Here is a 19,421-nt window from a genome sequence, read left to right as displayed (position 1 = left end):
GTGCAATGGGGCAGATGTGGAGAGCAGACCAGGCTACCTGTGATGTAGAGAGCACTGCTCTGGTTGGAGTGTACCTCCGAGATGGTGATGTGAGGCAGACACTTGGTGATTTTGCGAGTGGATAGCTGGACAGTGTAGGATCTCGGCTGGTCCAGTTGCGTCTCGTTGATGGTTAAACTGTAAATCTTCCCATCATCTGTGAAGACAAATTGAAAAGAGGCAAAATGGTGAGTCCGACCAGTCCCCCTGAGTGTAGGTGTCAGAGCGTTAAACCCCACCCAGGGGACTGACTCATTTCTTCAGATAAATGTGAGGCGCTGCATTTTGGGAAAGCAAATCTGAGCAGGACTTATACACTTAATGGTAAGGTCCTAGGGAGTGTTGCTGAACAAAGAGACCTTGGAGTCGCAGGTTCATAGCTCCTTGAAAGTGGAGTCACAGGTAGATAGGATAGTGAAGGCAGCGTTTGGTATGCTTTCCTTTATTGGTCAGAGTATTGAGTACAGGAGTTGGGAGGTCATGTTGCAGCTGTGCAGGACATTGGTTAGGCCACTGTTGGAATATTGTGTGCAATTCTGGTCTCCTTCCTATCGGAACGATGTTGTGAAACTTGAAAGGGTTCAGAAAAGATTTACAAGGATGTTGCCAGGGTTGGAGGGTTTGAGCTACAGGGAGAGGGTGAATAGGCTGGGGCTGTTTTCCCTGGAGCGTCGGAGGCTGAGGGGTGACCTTATAGAGGTTTACAAAATCATGAGGGGCATGGATAGGATAAATAGACAAAGTCTTTTCACAGAACTAGAGGGCAGAGGTTCAGGATGAGAGGGGAAAGATTTAAAATGGAAGTGAAGGGCAACGTTTTCATTCAGAGGGTGGTGTGTGTATGGAATGAGCTGCCAGAGGATGTGGTGGAGGCTGGTACAATTACAACATTTAAGAGGCATCTGGATGGGTATATGAATAGGAAGGGTTTGGAGGGATATGGGCCGGGTGCTGGCAGGTGGGACTAGATTGGGTTGGTATATCTGGGTCAGCATGGACAGGTTGGACCAAAGGGTCTGTTTCTGTGCTGTATATCTCTGTGACCCTGTGTGAGTTTCTGTGCTGTATATCTCTGTGACCCTGTGTCTGTTTCTGTGCTGTATATCTCTGTGACCCTGTGTCTGTTTCTGTGCTGTATATCTCTGTGACCCTGTGTCTGTTTCTGTGCTGTATATCTCTGTGACGCTGTGTCTGTTTCTGTACTGTTTATCTCTGTGACCCTGGGTCTGTTTCTGTGCTGTATATCTCTGTGACCCTGTATCTGTTTCTGTGCTGTATATCTCTGTGACCCTGGGTCTGTTTCTGTGCTGTATATCTCTGTGACACTGTGTGTGTTTCTGAGCTGTATATCTCTGTGACCCTGTATCTGTTTCTGTGCTGTATATCTCTGTGACCCTGGGTCTGTTTCTGTGCTGTATATCTCTGTGACCCTGTGTGTGTTTCTGTGCTGTATATCTCTGTGACCCTGTGTGTGTTTCTGTGCTGTATATCTCTGTGACACTGTGTCTGTTTCTGAGCTGTATATCTCTGTGACCCTGTGTGTGTTTCTGTGCTGTATATCTCTGTGACCCTGTTAGTGTTTCTGTGCTGTATATCTCTGTGACCCTGTGTGTGTTTCTGTGCTGTATATCTCTGTGACCCTGTGTCTGTTTCTGTGCTGTATATCTCTGTGACCCTGGGTCTGTTTCTGTGCTGTATATCTCTGTGACCCTGTATCTGTTTCTGTGCTGTATATCTCTGTGACCCTGTGTGTGTTTCTGTGCTGTATATCTCTGTGACCCTGTGTGTGTTTCTGTGCTGTATATCTCTGTGACACTGTGTCTGTTTCTGTGCTGAGTATCTCTGTGACCCTGGGTCTGTTTCTGTGCTGTATATCTCTGTGACCCTGTGTGTGTTTCTGTGCTGTATATCTCTGTGACCCTGTGTCTGTTTCTGTGCTGTATATCTCCGTGACCCTGTGTCTGTTTCTGAGCTGTATATCTCTGTGACCCTGTGTGTGTTTCTGTGCTGTATATCTCTGTGACCCTGTTAGTGTTTCTGTGCTGTATATCTCTGTGACCCTGTGTGTGTTTCTGTGCTGTATATCTCTGTGACCCTGTGTCTGTTTCTGTGCTGTATATCTCCGTGACCCTGTGTGTGTTTCTGTGCTGTATATCTCTGTGACCCTGTGTCTGTTTCTGTGCTGTATATCTCTGTGACACTGTGTCTGTTTCTGTGCTGTATATCTCTGTGACCCTGTGTCTGTTTCTGTGCTGTATATCTCCGTGACCCTGTGTCTGTTTCTGTGCTGTATATCTCTGTGACACTGTGTCTGTTTCTGTGCTGTATATCTCTGTGACCCTGTGTCTGTTTCTGTGCTGTATATCTCTGTGACCCTGTGTCTGTTTCTGTGCTGTATATCTCCGTGACCCTGTGTGTGTTTCTGTGCTGTATATCTCCGTGACCCTGTGTGTGTTTCTGTGCTGTATATCTCTGTGACACTGTGTGTGTTTCTGTGCTGTATATCTCTGTGACACTGTGTGTGTTTCTGTGCTGTATATCTCTGTGACCCTGTATGTGTTTCTGTGCTGTATATCTCTGTGACCCTGTGTCTGTTTCTGTGCTGTATATCTCTGTGACCCTGTGTGTGTTTCTGTGCTGTATATCTCTGTGACCCTGTGTCTGTTTCTGTGCTGTATATCTCCGTGACCCTGTGTGTATTTCTGTGCTGTATATCTCTGTGACACTGGGTCTGTTTCTGTGTTGTACACGTCTGTGCCTCACCTGTCAAAAGCAGCAGTGAACGTTCCGTCTCTTGGCCGACCAATTTGATCTTCTTGAAACGCATCGAGGAGTGAAAGGTCATCTTGAAGACCCGCTGACCACTGGACTGCAGGTATACCTCCACACAGTCACAAGCGTGGGCTGTATCACTGGCATCCTGGCTCACCAACGGTGGAATGTCCCGTGTTCCCAGCACGTACAGATACTTCCGATATATCGTGTCATTCCTTGGGTCAGTCGCAAACTAGGAGGGAGACAAGGAAGGAAATTCAACTCTCTCCCCTCACAGCAATATCAGGATACAACAGAAAAACACAGCTTTCCCTTCACTTGGCTGGTCGGTATTGATGGGGAGAGACCAGTTCACCATTAACAAAGACAAAACCATCCCAGGGACAGGGACAGCACAGGGGTTAGAGACAGAGTAAAGCTCCCTCTACACTGTCCCCATCAAACACTCCAGGGACAGGGACAGCACGTGGTTAGATACAGAGTAAAGCTCCCTCTACACTGTCTCCCCATCACACACTCCCAGGGACAGGGACAGCACAGGGGTTAGAGACAGAGTAAAGCTCCCTCTACACTGTCCCCCCATCAAACACTCCCAGGGACAGGGACAACATGGAGTTAGATAGAGAGTAAAGCTCTCTCTACACTGTCTCCCCATCAAACACTCCCAGGACAAGGTCAGCACGGGGTTAGATACAGAGTAAAGCTCCCTCTACACTGCCCCCCATCAAACACTCCGAGGGACAGGGACAGCACGGGGTTAGATACAGAGTAAAGCTTCCTCTACACTGTCCCCCCATCAAACACTCCCAGGGACAGGGACAGCACGGGGTTAGATACAGAGTAAAGCTCCCTCTACACTGTCCCCCCATCAAACACTCCCAGGACAGGGATAGCACGGGGTTAGATAGAGTAAAGCTCCCTCTACACTGTCCCCCCATCAAACACTCCCAGGGACAGGGACAGCACGGGGTCAGATACAGAGTAAAGCTCCCTCTACACTGTCCCCCCATCAAACACTCCCCAGGGACAGGGACAGCATGGGGTTAGATACCGAGTAAAGCTCTCTCTACACTGTCCCCCCATCAAACACTCCCCAGGGACAGGGACAGCACGGGGTTAGATACCGAGTAAAGCTCCCTCTACACTGTCCCCCCATCAAACACTCCCCAGGGACAGGGACAGCACGGGGTTAGATACCGAGTAAAGCTCCCTCTACACTGTCCCCCCATCAAACACTCCCCAGGGACAGGGACAGCACGGGGTTAGATACAGAGTAAAGCTCCCTCTACACTGTCCCCCCATCAAACACTCCCAGGGACAGGGACAGCACGGGGTTAGATACCGAGTAAAGCTCCCTCTACACTGTCCCCCCATCAAACACTCCCCAGGGACAGGGACAGCACGGGGTTAGATACCGAGTAAAGCTCCCTCTACACTGTCCCCCCATCAAACACTCCCCAGGGACAGGGACAGCACGGGGTTAGATACAGAGTAAAGCTCCCTCTACACTGTCCCCCCATCAAACACTCCCAGGGACAGGGACAGCACGGGGTTAGATACCGAGTAAAGCTCTCTCTCTGCTGAGTGGGAATTTGGAGTGTGGTCTGTCGAATGAAGTTGACTTACAGCAGTTCCTGTCTCGATTGTGTCCCTTCGCTACCCCTCACCCCCCAACCCCAACCTCCCCTGGGTGTGTACTGTGCCATATCGGTGACAGTGATGCCCAGAAACCTGGAGCCATCAGCCCGAACCGAGCTGATCCGGGACCAGATGGGAGAGCGGGGCTGTGGGACCCCCCCCCGACATTCCCCCAGGTCCCCCCCCCCCCGACCTGCGGAGCCCGGAGCCGGGGAAATGCCCCACGTACGTCCTTCACGTTCCGGCACAGCACCACGTAACGACAGGCCCGTTTCCACTGGATCTGCCCCAGGCTGGAGGAGACCAGTGCATTCTTCAGGAAGAACAGGGTCCCCATGTAATCCAGGATGAAGACATTGTCTTTGGTGGGGATGAACTTGCGATATCCGTGCGACAGGTGGGGGGCGACAGTCCGGCTCACCGTCTTCCTGCGGCCTCCGAATGTCTGGAAATACAGGCCTTTGGTATCTGTTGGGGGTTTGAGAGAAGTAGGGTCTGTGTGTCAACCTCAGGGACATCACGGGAACAGAGTTCGCCGGGAGCACAACGCGACAGGGGAACCAGTTTCCCAATCCCAACCCACCCTCCACGGTCAGGCTCCACTCACAGCCCCTCGAGTTGGGCTGGGGTTGGAGGGTGGAGGAGGGACTGAATCGAGGGGTTTAAATAGATGTTGCAGCTGTACAGGACATTGGTTAGGGGCCACTGTTGGAATATTATGTGCAATTCCGGTCTCCTTCCTATCGGAAAGATGTTGTGAAACTTGAAAGGGTTTAGAAAAGATTTACAAGGATGTTGCCAGGGTTGGAGGATCTGAGCTACAGGGAGAGGCTGAACAGGCTGGGGCTGTTTTCCCTGGAGCGTCGGAGGCTGAGGGGTGACCTTATTGAGGTTTACAAAATCAGGAGGGACATGGATAGGATAAATAGACAAAGTCTTTTCCCTGGGGGTGGGGGAGTCCAGAACTAGAGGGGCATAGGTTTAGGGTGAGAGGGGAAAAATATAAAAGAGACCTAAGGGCAACTTTTTCACACAGAGGGTGGTACGTGTATGGAATGAGCTGCCAGAGGGAGTGGTGGAGGCTGGTACAATTACAGCATTTAAGAGGCATTTGGATGGGTATATGAATAGGAAGGGTTTGGAGGGATATGGGCCGGGTGCTGGTAGGTGGGACTAGATTGGGTTGGGATATCTGGGTAAAAACAATGACTGCAGAAGCTGGAAACCAGATTCTGGATTAGTGGTGCTGGAAGAGCACAGCAGTTCAGGCAGCATCCGAGGAGCAGTAAAATCGACATTTCAGGCAAAAGCCCTTCATCGGGAATTGGGATATCGGGTCGGCATGGATGGGTTGGACCGAAGGGTTTGTTTCTGTGCTGTACGTCTCTCTGAGTCTCTGACTGCAGGACAGCAATCATCAAGAGAATCAAATTCCTCTGGATTTGGGAGCACGGGGGGGAGGTGAGGAACATTAAGTGTTCCCTCACATAGATGGGAGAGGGTACGGGCAGGGGTGGATCACAAGTCGAGGCTGGGGGTGAGGCAGGGTGGGCTGACAGACACTGGCGCAGTGTGGGGCATTGAGAGTTACAGAACATTGCTGCTCGTGTGACAGTGAAACACGCAGCCCACGGCCTCACAACTCAAACACAACAATCAGTTCAAATAGAGAGCCAACAGCTTTCACAACAATGGCAGGCCAGGCGATGTGGACCGAACGTCCATCCCCTGTTCCTGTCCGACAGACCTGGGGAGGGGGCCAAATAGACTCCTGATCAACTGGGTATTCCTTGTGTCTGTGGGATCGTGCTGTGTACTATCAGGTGAGGTCGGAGGGTGTAGGATCATGCTGTGTACTAACAGTTCATGGTGGAGGGTGTGGGATCGTCCTGTGTACTAACAGTTGAGGGCGGAGGGTATGGGATCGTGCTGTGCACTAACAGTTGAGGGTGGAGGGTGTGGGATCGTGCTGTGTACTAACAGTTGAGGGTGGAGGGTGTGGGATCGTGCTGTGTACTAACAGTTGAGGGTGGAGGGTGTGGGATCGAGCTGTGTACTAACAGTTGAGGTCGGAGGGTGTGGGATTGAGCTGTGTACTAACAGTTGAGGGTGGAGGGTGTGGGATCGAGCTGTGTACTAACAGTTGAGGGCGGAGGGTGTGGGATCGAGCTGTGTACTAACAGTTGAGGATGGAGGCCCGTTTCCAGTAGGTGCTGTTGCAGGGTCCCTCTGTCAGACGAGGTGCTAATTTCCTGCTGATCCGTTTCCAGACGGTGTCCGAGCTGCAGAACTGATGGAGACAGTGACAGGTCTGACCCAGGGTCACCACGTCCCTCACTGATAGGTCGGAAATGATCTGATCGAGCTGTGGGGGGGGGGGGGGGAGGGGGGGGCACAGCAACAAGGTCAGTGACCCCCAACCTCAACACGGCAACAGTCCACCCCCCCCCACCCAACACCACCCCCAGGCCCGTGATACACCACCTCCTCACCCACACACCCCCCCACCCCCGTGATACACCACCTCCTCACCCCCCCCACCCCCGTGACAGACCACCTCCTCACCCCCCCCCACCCCCGTGACAGACCACCTCCTCACCCCCCCCACCCCCGTGACAGACCACCTCCTCACCCCCCCCCACCCCCATAACAGACCACCTCCTCACCCACCCCCCCCACCCCCGTGACAGACCACCTCCTCACCCCCCCCCACCCCCGTGACAGACCACCTCCTCACCCACCCCCCCCACCCCCGTGACAGACCACCTCCTCACCTCCCCCCCCTGACAGACCACCTCCTCACCCACCCCCCCACCCCCGTGACAGACCACCTCCTCACCCACCCCCCCACCCCCGTGACAGACCACCTCCTCACCCCCCCCCACCCCCGTGACAGACCACCTCCTCACCCCCCCCCACCCCCATAACAGACCACCTCCTCACCCACCCCCCCCACCCCCGTGACAGACCACCTCCTAACCCCCCCCCACCCCCGTGACAGACCACCTCCTCACCCCCCCCACCCCCATAACAGATCACCTCCTCACCCCCCCCCACCCCCGTGACAGACCACCTCCTCACCTCCCCCCCCTGACAGACCACCTCCTCACCCACCCCCCCCACCCCCGTGACAGACCACCTCCTCACCCCCCCCCCACCCCCGTGACAGACCACCTCCTCACCTCCCCCCCCTGACAGACCACCTCCTCACCCACCCCCCCACCCCCGTGACAGATCACCTCCTAACCCCCCCCCCACCCCCGTAACAGATCACCTCCTCACCCCCCCCCCCCACCCCCGTGACAGACCACCTCCTCACCCACCCCCCCCACCCCCGTGACAGACCACCTCCTCACCCACCCCCCCCACCCCCGTGACAGACCACCTCCTCACCCACCCCCCCCCACCCCCGTGACAGACCACCTCCTCACCCACCCCCCCACCCCCATGACAGATCACCTCCTCACCCCCCCCCACCCCCATAACAGATCACCTCCTCACCCCCCCACCCCCATAACAGATCACCTCCTCACCCCCCCCCACCCCCATAACAGATCACCTCCTCACCCCCCCCCACCCCCATAACAGATCACCTCCTCACCCCCCCCCACCCCCATAACAGATCACCTCCTCACCCCCCCCCACCCCCATAACAGATCACCTCCTCACCCCCCCCCACCCCCGTGACAGATCACCTCCTCACCCACCCCCCCCACCCCCGTGACAGACCACCTCCTCACCCCCCCCCACCCCCATAACAGATCACCTCCTCACCCCCCCCCCACCCCCGTGACAGATCACCTCCTCACCCCCCCCCCACCCCCGTGACAGACCACCTCCTCACCCACCCCCCCCACCCCCGTGACAGACCACCTCCTCACCCACCCCCCCCACCCCCGTGACAGACCACCTCCTCACCTCCCCCCCCTGACAGACCACCTCCTCACCCACCCCCGTGACAGACCACCTCCTCACCCACCCCCCCCACCCCCGTGACAGACCACCTCCTCACCCCCCCCCACCCCCGTGACAGACCACCTCCTCACCCACCCCCCCACCCCCGTAACAGACCACCTCCTCACCCCCCCCACCCCCATAACAGATCACCTCCTCACCTCCCCCCCCACCCCCATAACAGATCACCTCCTCACCTCCCCCCCCTGACAGACCACCTCCTCACCCACCCCCGTGACAGACCACCTCCTCACCCACCCCCCCCACCCCCGTGACAGACCACCTCCTCACCCACCCCCCACCCCCGTAACAGACCACCTCCTCACCCACCCCCCCCCACCCCCGTGACAGATCACCTCCTCACCTCCCCCCCTGACAGACCACCTCCTTACCCACCCCCCACCCCCGTGACAGACCACCTCCTCACCCACCCCCCCACCCCCGTAACAGACCACCTCCTCACCTCCCCCCCCTGACAGACCACCTCCTTACCCACCCCCCCCCCACCCCCGTGACAGATCACCTCCTCACCCACACCCCCCCCACACCCCGTAACAGACCACCTCCTCACCTCCCCCCCCTGACAGACCACCTCCTCACCCCCCCCACCCCCGTAACAGACCACCTCCTCACCCAATCCCACTCACGTTACAGTTTGGTGCAGATGTGATCTGTTACATGTAATGATCACTTCCTCACCAAACCCCATGCAAGGAACAGATCACGTCCTCACCAAACACACACACATAACATTCGTCCCAACAAGTCCACACCCACCCTCCAAAGATTCATCCCCCCAGAACCATTCCCCTCCCCCATTACTCGACATTTCCCCCTGATAAATGCACCTAACCTACACATCCCTGGACAGGATGGGACAATTTCCCATGGCCTACCCACCCTAACCTGCACATCTTAGGAGCACCTGGAGGAAACTCGTGTCAACGTTGGGAATGTTGGGCTCCTATCCATTGGGAATTAGATGAGTGAGCGATGGTTTTATGGAATTATAAAGATCTTGAGGAGCCTGGGTGGGAGGATGGGAACAACAAATGCTGGAGGTCACGGGGCTCAGACAGAGAGCAACCTAACCTCTCCAAACGGAGATGACTCTTCGTTGTCCTCGATGGGGGAGGGGAACGTTTCTCTGTCTCTGGTGGAGAAACTAGAACTGGGAGCATCGATTCGAACAAACTCTCTTCAGACAGAAATAAGGACAATGTCCCTCTCTCGGAGAATTGTTCATCTTTGAAATGTCTCTTCCTCAGACAAGCCGTGGGGAGCTGGGTCATCGAACATGTTCAAAACTAAACTGCATCTGTTAGCCATCAACGAGACAGTCCAAGAGACATAAGGTGGACCCGACCAACCCACAGTCTCACTGAATGGCCGAGGGGATTTGATGGGCCAAGTGGCCTCCTGCTTGCTCAGCCCACTCAAGGGTGAGGGTTTTGTTGGAACTCGACCCCTCGAGCCCCCTCGAGCCTGCCCCCCCCCATTCAATAAGATCGTAGACCTCGCTCCACCTACCCGCCCTTTCACCATAACCCTTCATTCCTTCACTGTACAAACATCTCTCTTTACCTTAAAAACATTCAATGATGAAGCCTCAGCTGCTTCCCTGGGGCAGGGAATTCCACAGATTCCCAACCCTCTTGGGGAAGGAGTTCCTCCTCAGCTCAGTCTGAAATCTGCTCCCCCCCCACCCCCACGTATTTTGAGGCTATGCCCCGAGTTCTAGTTTCACCCCCCCCCCCCAGTGCAAACAGCCTCCCTGCTTCGATCTTATCTATTCCCTTCATCGATTTCGATGTTTCTCTACGATTGCCCCCCTCATTCTTCTCAATTCCAATGAAGATAATCCCAGTCTACTCAACCTTTCCTCATAAGGCAACCCCAGAATCAACCGAGTGAACCTCCTCTGCACCCCCTTCCAGTGCCAGTACAACCTTTCTCAAGTGAGGTACACAGTATTCCAGGTGTGGCCACCCCAGCTCCCTGTACAGCTGCAGTATAACCTTCCTGTTGTTAAACTCCATCCCTCCAGCAATGAGGGACCATCTATATCTATTTGCTGCATTAATTACCTGCTGCATCTGCAAACCAACCTTCTGTGATTGATGACAAGGGCACCCAGGTCCCTCTGCACAGCAGTGCGCTGCAAATTTCTGACCTTATGTTAACATTACACAGGATGTCACACTCGTGACGGAAGGGGAGGGGGGGGGTCGAGGTGAGGGAGAAGGAACTCTAGACACAAAGTTCCAAATCCACCACCACCACCACACACACACATCCTCTTGTACCAGGAGGTCCCACCCCCAAATGCAGCACGGAGCTGAGCGTTGGCCTGTGTTGAGTTCTGGTTGGTATCAGTCAGGGTGCACACTCTGGGGCTCATCACTGGGACTTGGGGTCCGCAGGAGAAAGCGGGAGAATGGGGGAAGGACCAGGTTAGAAGGAAAGGGAGGTGGACAGGGTTGGATATGTGAACGCACCATGAACAGTAACAGGGAAGGATCGCGAGACGGATGTACTCACCGTCATCATGTGGGAATGGGAAAGTGGGGTGTATGAGGGTAACTCTGTCCATTGGACTGTGAGAGAGGGGCAAGATATTCCCAATGGGAGGGGGGGGCAGAGACCATTGTCCCAGTGTGTGTGGAGGTGGGAGGGGGAGCTGGGAACATTGCCATCTTGTTACATTTAGAAGGACAGATTTTGGAGAATATCCCCCACTCACTCAATGCCTGGGGGAGAATCTATGTAATAATTACAAACAAAATGCTTTCCTGACATTGCAAAGTTAGAACGAGAAGGTTTAATGTCCAGGTCTGTCCGTCTGTCTTTCCCACACAACCAACAGCAGCCAGGGGGTTCTGCACATGACGTAAAGCACTGAGGGGTAAAGGTCATAAAGGCCACTGAGCAGAGAAACAGACACAGACACCTTAATCCATTGCAGTACACTCTCATCAGGATGTGAAGGAGACCACTCAGCACTGACCCTCCGACAGTGCCCACTCCCTCAGCACTGACCCTCCGACAGTGCCCACTCCCTCAGCACTGACCCTCCGACAGTGCCCACCCCCTCAGCACTGACCCTCCGACAGTGCCCACTCCCTCGGCACTGATCCTCCGACAGTGCCCACTCCCTCAGCACTGACCCTCTGACAGTGCCCACTCCCTCAGCACTGACCCTCCAACAGTGCCCACTCCCTCAGCACTGACCCTCCGACAGTGCCCACTCCCTCAGCACTGACCCTCCGACAGTGCCCACTCCCTCGGCACTGACCCTCCGACAGTGCCCACTCCCTCAGCACTGACCCTCCGACAGTGCCCACCCCCTCAGCACTGACCCTCCGACAGTGCCCACTCCCTCGGCACTGATCCTCCGACAGTGCCCACTCCCTCAGCACTGACCCTCTGACAGTGCCCACTCCCTCAGCACTGACCCTCCAACAGTGCCCACTCCCTCAGCACTGACCCTCCGACAGTGCCCACTCCCTCAGCACTGACACTCCGACAGTGCCCACTCCCTCAGCACTGACCCTCCGACAGTGCCCACCCCCTCAGCACTGACCCTCCGACAGTGCCCACTCCCTCAGCACTGACCCTCCGACAGTGCCCACTCCCTCAGCACTGACCCTCCGACAGTGCCCACTCCCTCAGCACTGACCCTCTGACAGTGCGGCACTACCTCAGCACTGACCCTCCGACAGTGCCCACTCCCTCAGCACTGACCCTCCGACAGTGCCCACTCCCTCAACACTGACCCTCTGACAGTGCCCACTCCCTCAGCACTGACCCTCCGACAGTGCGGCACTCCCTCAGCACTGACCCTCTGACAGTGCAGCACTCCCTCAGCACTGACCCCCCGACAGTGCCCACTCCCTCAGCACTGACCCTCCGACAGTGCAGCACTCCCTCAGCACTGACCCTCTGACAGTGCCCACTCCCTCAGCACTGACCCTCTGACAGTGTGTTGCTCCTTCAGCACTGACCCTCCGACAGTGCCCACCCCCTCAGCACTGACCCTCCGACAGTGCCCACTCCCTCAGCACTGACCCTCCAACAGTGCCCACTCCCTCAGCACTGACCCTCCGACAGTGCCCACTCCCTCAGCACTGACCCTCTGACAGTGCGGCACTACCTCAGCACTGACCCTCCGACAGTGCCCACTCCCTCAGCACTGATCCTCCGACAGTGCCCACGCCCTCAGCACTGACCCTCCGACAGTGCAGCACTCCCTCAGCACTGACCCTCTGACAGTGCCCACTCCCTCAGCACTGACCCTCTGACAGTGTGTTGCTCCTTCAGCATTGCTGGTGATCTATGGATTGTAGTGTCCGTGTGATCCTAGTGTTGCACCCGAGAAGTAGAAATCAGTTTAAATTGTTACTGGCAGGGTAAATGGATCATTAAATATTAAAAATCCTGGATTAACAGATGATTAATAATTACATGCAGCAATATAACAGAACAGAGGACACTGTTTGGTTGGAGTTCAGTATGAGAATTATCCAGAATAGAACATAGTGCAGGATACACCAGGAAAATTATCTGGAGCTGGGTCTGGGCTAGAATAGTATCCATTCGGTCAAATACTTAAGTTCGAAACACACTACGCTATGGACATGGAATAGAACTGAGTGTAGGAATTTGCATAATCGAAATTACAACAGGTCATACCCAGACTGAAACACTGTGTCAAACATTGATAGAATGTAATTAAATAGAGAATTAACGCGATTAATAGACAACTGAGATCATATCCAGAACTGGGCTGAGCTATTAACCAGCTTTAAAATAAACAGAGGGAAGATCTGAATGAGAGGGAAGATCTGAATGAATTAGAGTGGGGGGGGGGGGGGGAGTGATTCTCAGGCTTCGTGGGAAGACGCAAGCTGAGTGTTTGGAGTCCCGGGAAGTTTGAACTGGAACCAGTGACCCATTTGTGGATTTCAACCTCGATGGTGGGGATAGACAGCAAACAGAAACCAATGTTACAGCTGGTCCTGGACTCAAGATAGAGCTTTGAAACTGGAACCCCTAGCTCCCCTTCCCCACTGGCCCACCCCCATGGTCAAGTGCCTCTTCAGGACGGTCACCGGGAAACGGTCTGGTGAGAGGGCCCACAAACGGGTCATCAATGTCAGCTCAGTCATTGTCCGAGCGCACACGGAAAGGTGTTTCTGAACTGAAGGCAGGGAGGGATACAGAGGGTGCAACACTGAGCAACCTGATGGAACTACACAGCAGATCGGGATTCAACACCAAACTGGCACAGATCGATCTAGAGCAGAGTGAGTGGGCCGGGGACCGATCCAGAACAGAGCACAGGGCCGTGGAGGGGTGGATCTAGAGCAGAGTGTGGGGGGGGGGCAATCTAGGACAGAGCACATGGCAGGCAATAGATCTAGAACAGAGCACAGGGGCACGGGGACAGATCTAGAACACAGCCTAGCGCATTGGGACAGATCTAGAGCAGAGTGTGGGATGGGGGTCAATCTAGAACAGAGCACAGGGGCACGGGGACAGATCTAGAACAGAGCCTAGCGCATTGGGACAGATCTAGAGCAGAGTGTGGGATGGGGGTCAATCTAGAACAGAGCAAAGGGTAGGGAACAGATCTATATTAGAGCACATGGCAAAGAATAGATCTAGAACAGAGCACAGGGCATGGGGACAGATCTACAACAGAGCACAGGGCAAGGGGGCACATCTAGAACAGAGTGCAGGGTGGGAATTGATCTGGAACAGAGTGGAGGGCGGGGGGGCCAATCTAGAACATGGCACAGGGCCAGGAATCACTCTGGAGCAAAGCACAGGAAGAGGGTTGATCTTGGATAGAGCACAGGGACAGGGTCAATCTAGAACAGAGCACAGGACAAGGTTTGGTCTAGAACAGAGCACAGAGCAAAACCCAATCTGAAACAGAGCATGGGGCAGGGATTGATCTACAACAGAGCACACAGAGAAGATTAACCTGGAGCAAAGCACAGGGAAAGGATTGACCTCAAACAGAGCATTGGTGAGGAATGATCTGGAACAAAGCATAGTGCAGGATTGATCTGGAACAAACGCACAGTGAGAGGATCAGTCTAGAACAGAGCACAGGGGATGAATCAATTGAAAACAGAGCACAGGGAGAGGGCTGATTAGAAAAGAGCGTGGCTGGGTGCAGATCGAACTAAAGCAGAGCATGGGACATAACTGATCTAGAACAGAACACACAATGAGGTTTGATCTAGAACAGAGCAAGAATCGATCTGGAAAAGAGCATGGAGCAGGGATCCATCTCGAACAGAGCACCAGGTGATGATCGATCTAGAATAGAGCACAGGGCAGGGATCAATCTTGAACAGAGCACAGGGGCAATGACCAATGTGGAATACAGGAGAGGGTGGGTATTGATCTAGAATAGAGCACAGGGAGAGAATTGACCAAGAACAAAGTGTGTGGTGAGGATCAATCTAGAACAGAGCACAGGGAGAGGATCGACCTAGAAAAATGTACACAGAGAGGATTCATCTAGAACAGAGCATGCGGCAAAAAATTGGTCTAGAACAGAGCACAGGGAGAGGATTGACCTAGAACATAATGCATGGTGAGGATCGATCTCGAACAGAGGACAGGGCAGGGATTGGTCGCGAACAGAGCACAGGGAGAGGAGTGATCAAGAACAGAGCATAGGGTGGGGATCAATCTAGAAAGAGCACAGGGAGAGGATGGACCGATACTAGTGCACAGGACAGGAATTGATCTAGAACAGAGCACAGTGCAGATATCTTAGAGCATAGCACAGCACAGCACAGTCCAGGCCCTTCGGCCCTCGATGTTGTGCTGACCTTTGATCCTACTCTAAGATCAGACTAACCTCCATCCCCTTCCTTGTACTATCTTCCATGGGCCTATCCAAGAGTCACTCAAATGGCCCTAATGTCTCTGACTCTACTCCCACCGCTGGGCAGTGCACTCCACATCCCCCCCCCCCCCCCACTCTCTGTGTAAAGAACCTCCCTCCGACATCTCCCCTAAACCTTCCTCCAATCACCTTCAAACAATGTCCCCTTGTGATAGCCATTCCCACCCTGGGGAAAAGTCCCCTGGCTATCCACTCGATCGATGCCTCTCATTATCCTGTAAACCTCTACCAAGTCACCGCTCATCATTATTCACTCCAATGAGAAACCCCCTAGCTCCCTCAACCATTCTCCATAAGACACACCCTCCAATCCAGGCAGAATCCTGGGAAATCTCCTCTGCACTCTCTCTAAAGCTTCCACATCCTCCTATAATGAGTGACCATAACTGAACACAATATTCCCAGTGTGGTCTCACCAGGGCTCTATAGAGCTGTAGCATAACCTCACGGCTCTTAAACCCAATCCCCCGTTAATGAAACCTTCTTAACAACCCTATCAACCTGGGGGGCAACTTTGAGGGATCTATGGTCATGGGCCCCAAGATCCCTCTGTTCCTCCACACTGCCAAGAATCCTGGCCTTTAACCCTGTAATCTGCATTCAAATCCCAACCTTCCAAAGAGAATCACTTCTCACTTTCCCAGGTTGAACTCCATCTGCCACTTCTCAGCCCAGCTCTGCATCCTGTCAATGTACAACAGCCCTCCACACGATCCACAACTCCACCAACCTTCGTGTCATCATCAAACTTACTAACCCACCCTTCCACTTCCTCATCCAAGTCCTTTATAAAGATCACAAAGAGCAGAGATCCCAGAACCAATCCCTGCTGAACACTGACTGGTCACTGAGCTCCAGACTGAATACTTTCCATCTCCCACCACCCTGTGTCTTCTCTGGGTCAGTCAGTTCTGTATCCAGACAGACAGGTTTCCCTGGATCCCATGCCTCCTTACTTTCGGAATGAGCTTATCATTGGGAATCCTACCCACCAAGGTTTTCTCATGCCCCCCTCCTGGCTCTCCTCAGTCCATCCTTCAGTTCCTTCCTGGTTACCTTGTAACCCTCTAGAGCCCTGTCTGATCCTCGCCTCCTCAACCTTAAGTAAAGTTCCTTCTTCCTCTTGACTAGATGTGCCACATCCCTTGCCACCCAAGGTTCCTTCACCCTACCGCCCCTTCCTTGACTCAGTGGGACAAACCTATCCAGCACTCACAGCAAGTGCTTCCTAAACAACCTCCACATTTCTGCCCTATCTAGAACAAAACACAGGGCGGGGATCTGTCTAGAACAGAACACAGGGTGGGATCAATCTAGAACTGTGCAGAGTTAGGATCGATCTAGAATTGAGCACATGGTGAGGCTGATCTAGAACAACGCACATGGTAGGGATCAATCTAGAACAGAGCACAGATCGAGGATTGATTTAGAACAGGGTGCAGGGTGGGGATCGGTCTAGAACAGAGCGCAGGGTGAGGATATGGAACAGAGGCCATGACAAGAATTGAATTAGAGCACAGCACAATGAGAGGATGAATTTGGAACAGATCATGTGGAAGAACTGAACCAGGCAGAAAATGAATTCAGAACAGGACCATAGGAGGCATTTGATCTAGAATAAAGGACTGATGCAGAACAGAACAAAGGAGAGAATTGATTCAAAACAGGATATGGTCAAGGGTAGATTGGGAACAGAGTAGAAGACAGGATTGATCCAGAATAGAACAGAGGAGGGCATGATCCCGAACTGGACATAGGAGAGAATGCATTTAGAACAGACTGCAGGAGAGAATCAAGCTATAACAGACCGGAGCATAGAACTGTTCTAGAACAGCGCACAAAGACAGAATGTAACCAGAATTGAAATGAGGAGGAGAATTGATCCAGAACTGAATGCAGGTAAAGACTGATCTAGAACCAAACACAATACTGAGTACATGTCGAGGACATTTGTGGTGATGAACTTTGCCGAGATGCTGAGAGGGAAGTAGATGTGGACAGTTCATGTCTGATCAAGACTTTGCTCAGGTCTCTCCAGTGAAACACAGAGAACACCATTCCCATTGGTACAGACAACAACTGCACTGCTGTGATTCAGGCCTGTAACTGGGCCTGACAGGATGGGGTAAGGCATGTCTTCAGGGTGATTGCTATTCCTGGGAGAACTGGCCAGACTGACAGGAAAAATCTACAAAAACAGAAAGAGAAAGACTTGCATTTAGATAGCGCCCTTTTGTAACCTCGGAGCATCCAAAGTGTTTCACCACCAACACGATGCATCTGATGTGCACCGACTGACCACAGCCATCAAACCTGCGCACAGCAAGCTCCCACAGAGAGTACAATGGCCCACCAATCTGTTTCAGTGAGACTGCACTGGGATCTTCTCCTGCTGGCCACCCAGGGTCAGACCATACCTGGATCACCGAGAACACACCCATCAAACACCCACAGGCAGATGCTGCAACGGCAGAGCAGATGGAGGGCTGGAGGCTCCAGACAGAGAGGGGGGGGGGGGGCGGGGGTGCTGGATGGCCTGTACCCACCTACCTCCGGTCACTCAGACTAGGCCCGCTTACCCAGGAGGCTATGACAGACCAGGATCCCTTGGGGAATGGGGTAATATAACATGGTGTGTGTTAGACAGAGGGTCAGCCAGGCAGCAGCGCGAGTATAGAGTCAATCTGGAATATGTCAGCCAACAGACAAAATACATATACAGGGTATACGGGCGTAAACAGCCAGATGGAAGCAGAGGGGACGGGGGGTAGACAGCACAACCTGATCTAACGATGAAGCTTTATTATAACAGTGCCTGAGAAGGCCTGGACGTTAGTGGCAATTTGTGCTCATTGTTTTAGATGGAGGTGGTGCATCCTCTTCCATGTACTAATCTGGATACTCACTAACTCTGGAGGGATGGACAGGATGGACAACGGACCTGCTCGATCCTTTCGGATGTTGGACACTGCGCCAAATTCACACTGTCCACCAAACCCTGCGAAAGCAGTTCGCCTCCTTTTCACCTGCACATGGGGGGGGGGGGGGGAAGAGGGAGGGAGGGGGGGGGCGAGGGGAGAGAGAGATGGGGAGAGAGAGAGAGAGGAAGGGAGGGAGGGAGAGGGGGGGAGAGAGGGGGAGAGAGAGAGGAAAGGAGGGGGGGGAGAGGAGAGAGGGAGAGAGAGAGAGAGGGAGAGGCGGAGGAGAGAGACAGAGAGAGAGTTGGAGGGAGAGAAGGAGAGGGGGAGAGAGAGAGGGAGAGGGGGAGAGAGGGAGAGGGGGAGGAAGAGAGAGAGGGGGGGAGAGAGAAGTGGAGAGGGAGAGAGAGAGGGGGGAGAGAGGGAGGAAGGGGAGGGGGGGAGAGGGGGGAGAGAGAGAGGAAGGGAGGGGGGGGGAGAGGAGGGGGAGAGGGAGAGAGAGAGAGAGGGAGAGGCGGAGAGAGACAGAGAGAGAGTTAGAGGGAGAGAGAGAGAGGGGGGAGAGAGAGAGGGAGAGGGGAGAGGGGGAGAGAGAGAGGAGAGGAGGGGGAGAGGGGAGAGAGAGGGGGAAGAGAGGGAGAGAGAGGAGAGAGGGGAGAGGGAGAGAGAGAGGAGAGATGGGGGGAGAGATAGAGAGAGAAAGGGGGAGAGAGGGAGGGGGGGAGAGATGGGAGAGAAGGGGGGGAGAGACAGAGAGAGAGTGAGAGACAAAGAGCAGGTTGGTTAGCGCAAGACAGGTAGCATTCACTCCCCATTGGGTCATTGTCATCACAGCCCCCAAACACTGACCCTCCCCACCCATCTCATCCCACTCCCCAGCCCTTGTATTCCGTGCCCATCGTTGAACCCAGGGTGGAGTATGTACTGGCACGGCTGTAGAAGGGGCTGGTTTGGAATGTGCTGTGTGTTGTGTCATCAGAGGCCATTCCAGCCCCCCCCCACCCCCGATGGTCTTGGTGGGTGGGAGCAACACTGACCAGAACAGGGGGACACTGCGTCTGCTCCCTGCACCGTGCTGAGCAAACAGAGGGCCCAGGAACCCAGAGCAGTCTCCGAATTATAGATGACGAGAGGCCAGCAAGTGGGGACGTGCTGCCGATTCTGATGGG

The 19,421-nt window shown here is 54.1% G+C and overlaps 1 protein-coding gene across 1 annotated transcript in view; it reads right to left on the bottom strand.

Moving 5' to 3' along the window:
* The window catches only part of LOC140492445 (F-box only protein 24-like), a 75,604-nt gene that overhangs the window by 27,587 nt on the left and 28,596 nt on the right, over window positions 1–19,421 (bottom strand). The window contains 5 exon segments of the mRNA XM_072591335.1: window positions 38–196; window positions 2,803–3,046; window positions 4,682–4,920; window positions 6,634–6,817; window positions 18,241–18,360. Of these exon segments, the coding sequence (XP_072447436.1) occupies window positions 38–196; window positions 2,803–3,046; window positions 4,682–4,920; window positions 6,634–6,817; window positions 18,241–18,360 (946 nt within the window).

The sequence above is a fragment of the Chiloscyllium punctatum genome, chromosome 21 (assembly GCF_047496795.1).
Source record: "Chiloscyllium punctatum isolate Juve2018m chromosome 21, sChiPun1.3, whole genome shotgun sequence".
In the NCBI taxonomy this organism is placed as follows: Eukaryota; Metazoa; Chordata; class Chondrichthyes; order Orectolobiformes; family Hemiscylliidae; genus Chiloscyllium; species Chiloscyllium punctatum.
Note: the sequence above shows the minus strand (reverse complement) of the source record. Positions and strands in the feature narration are given on the sequence as shown.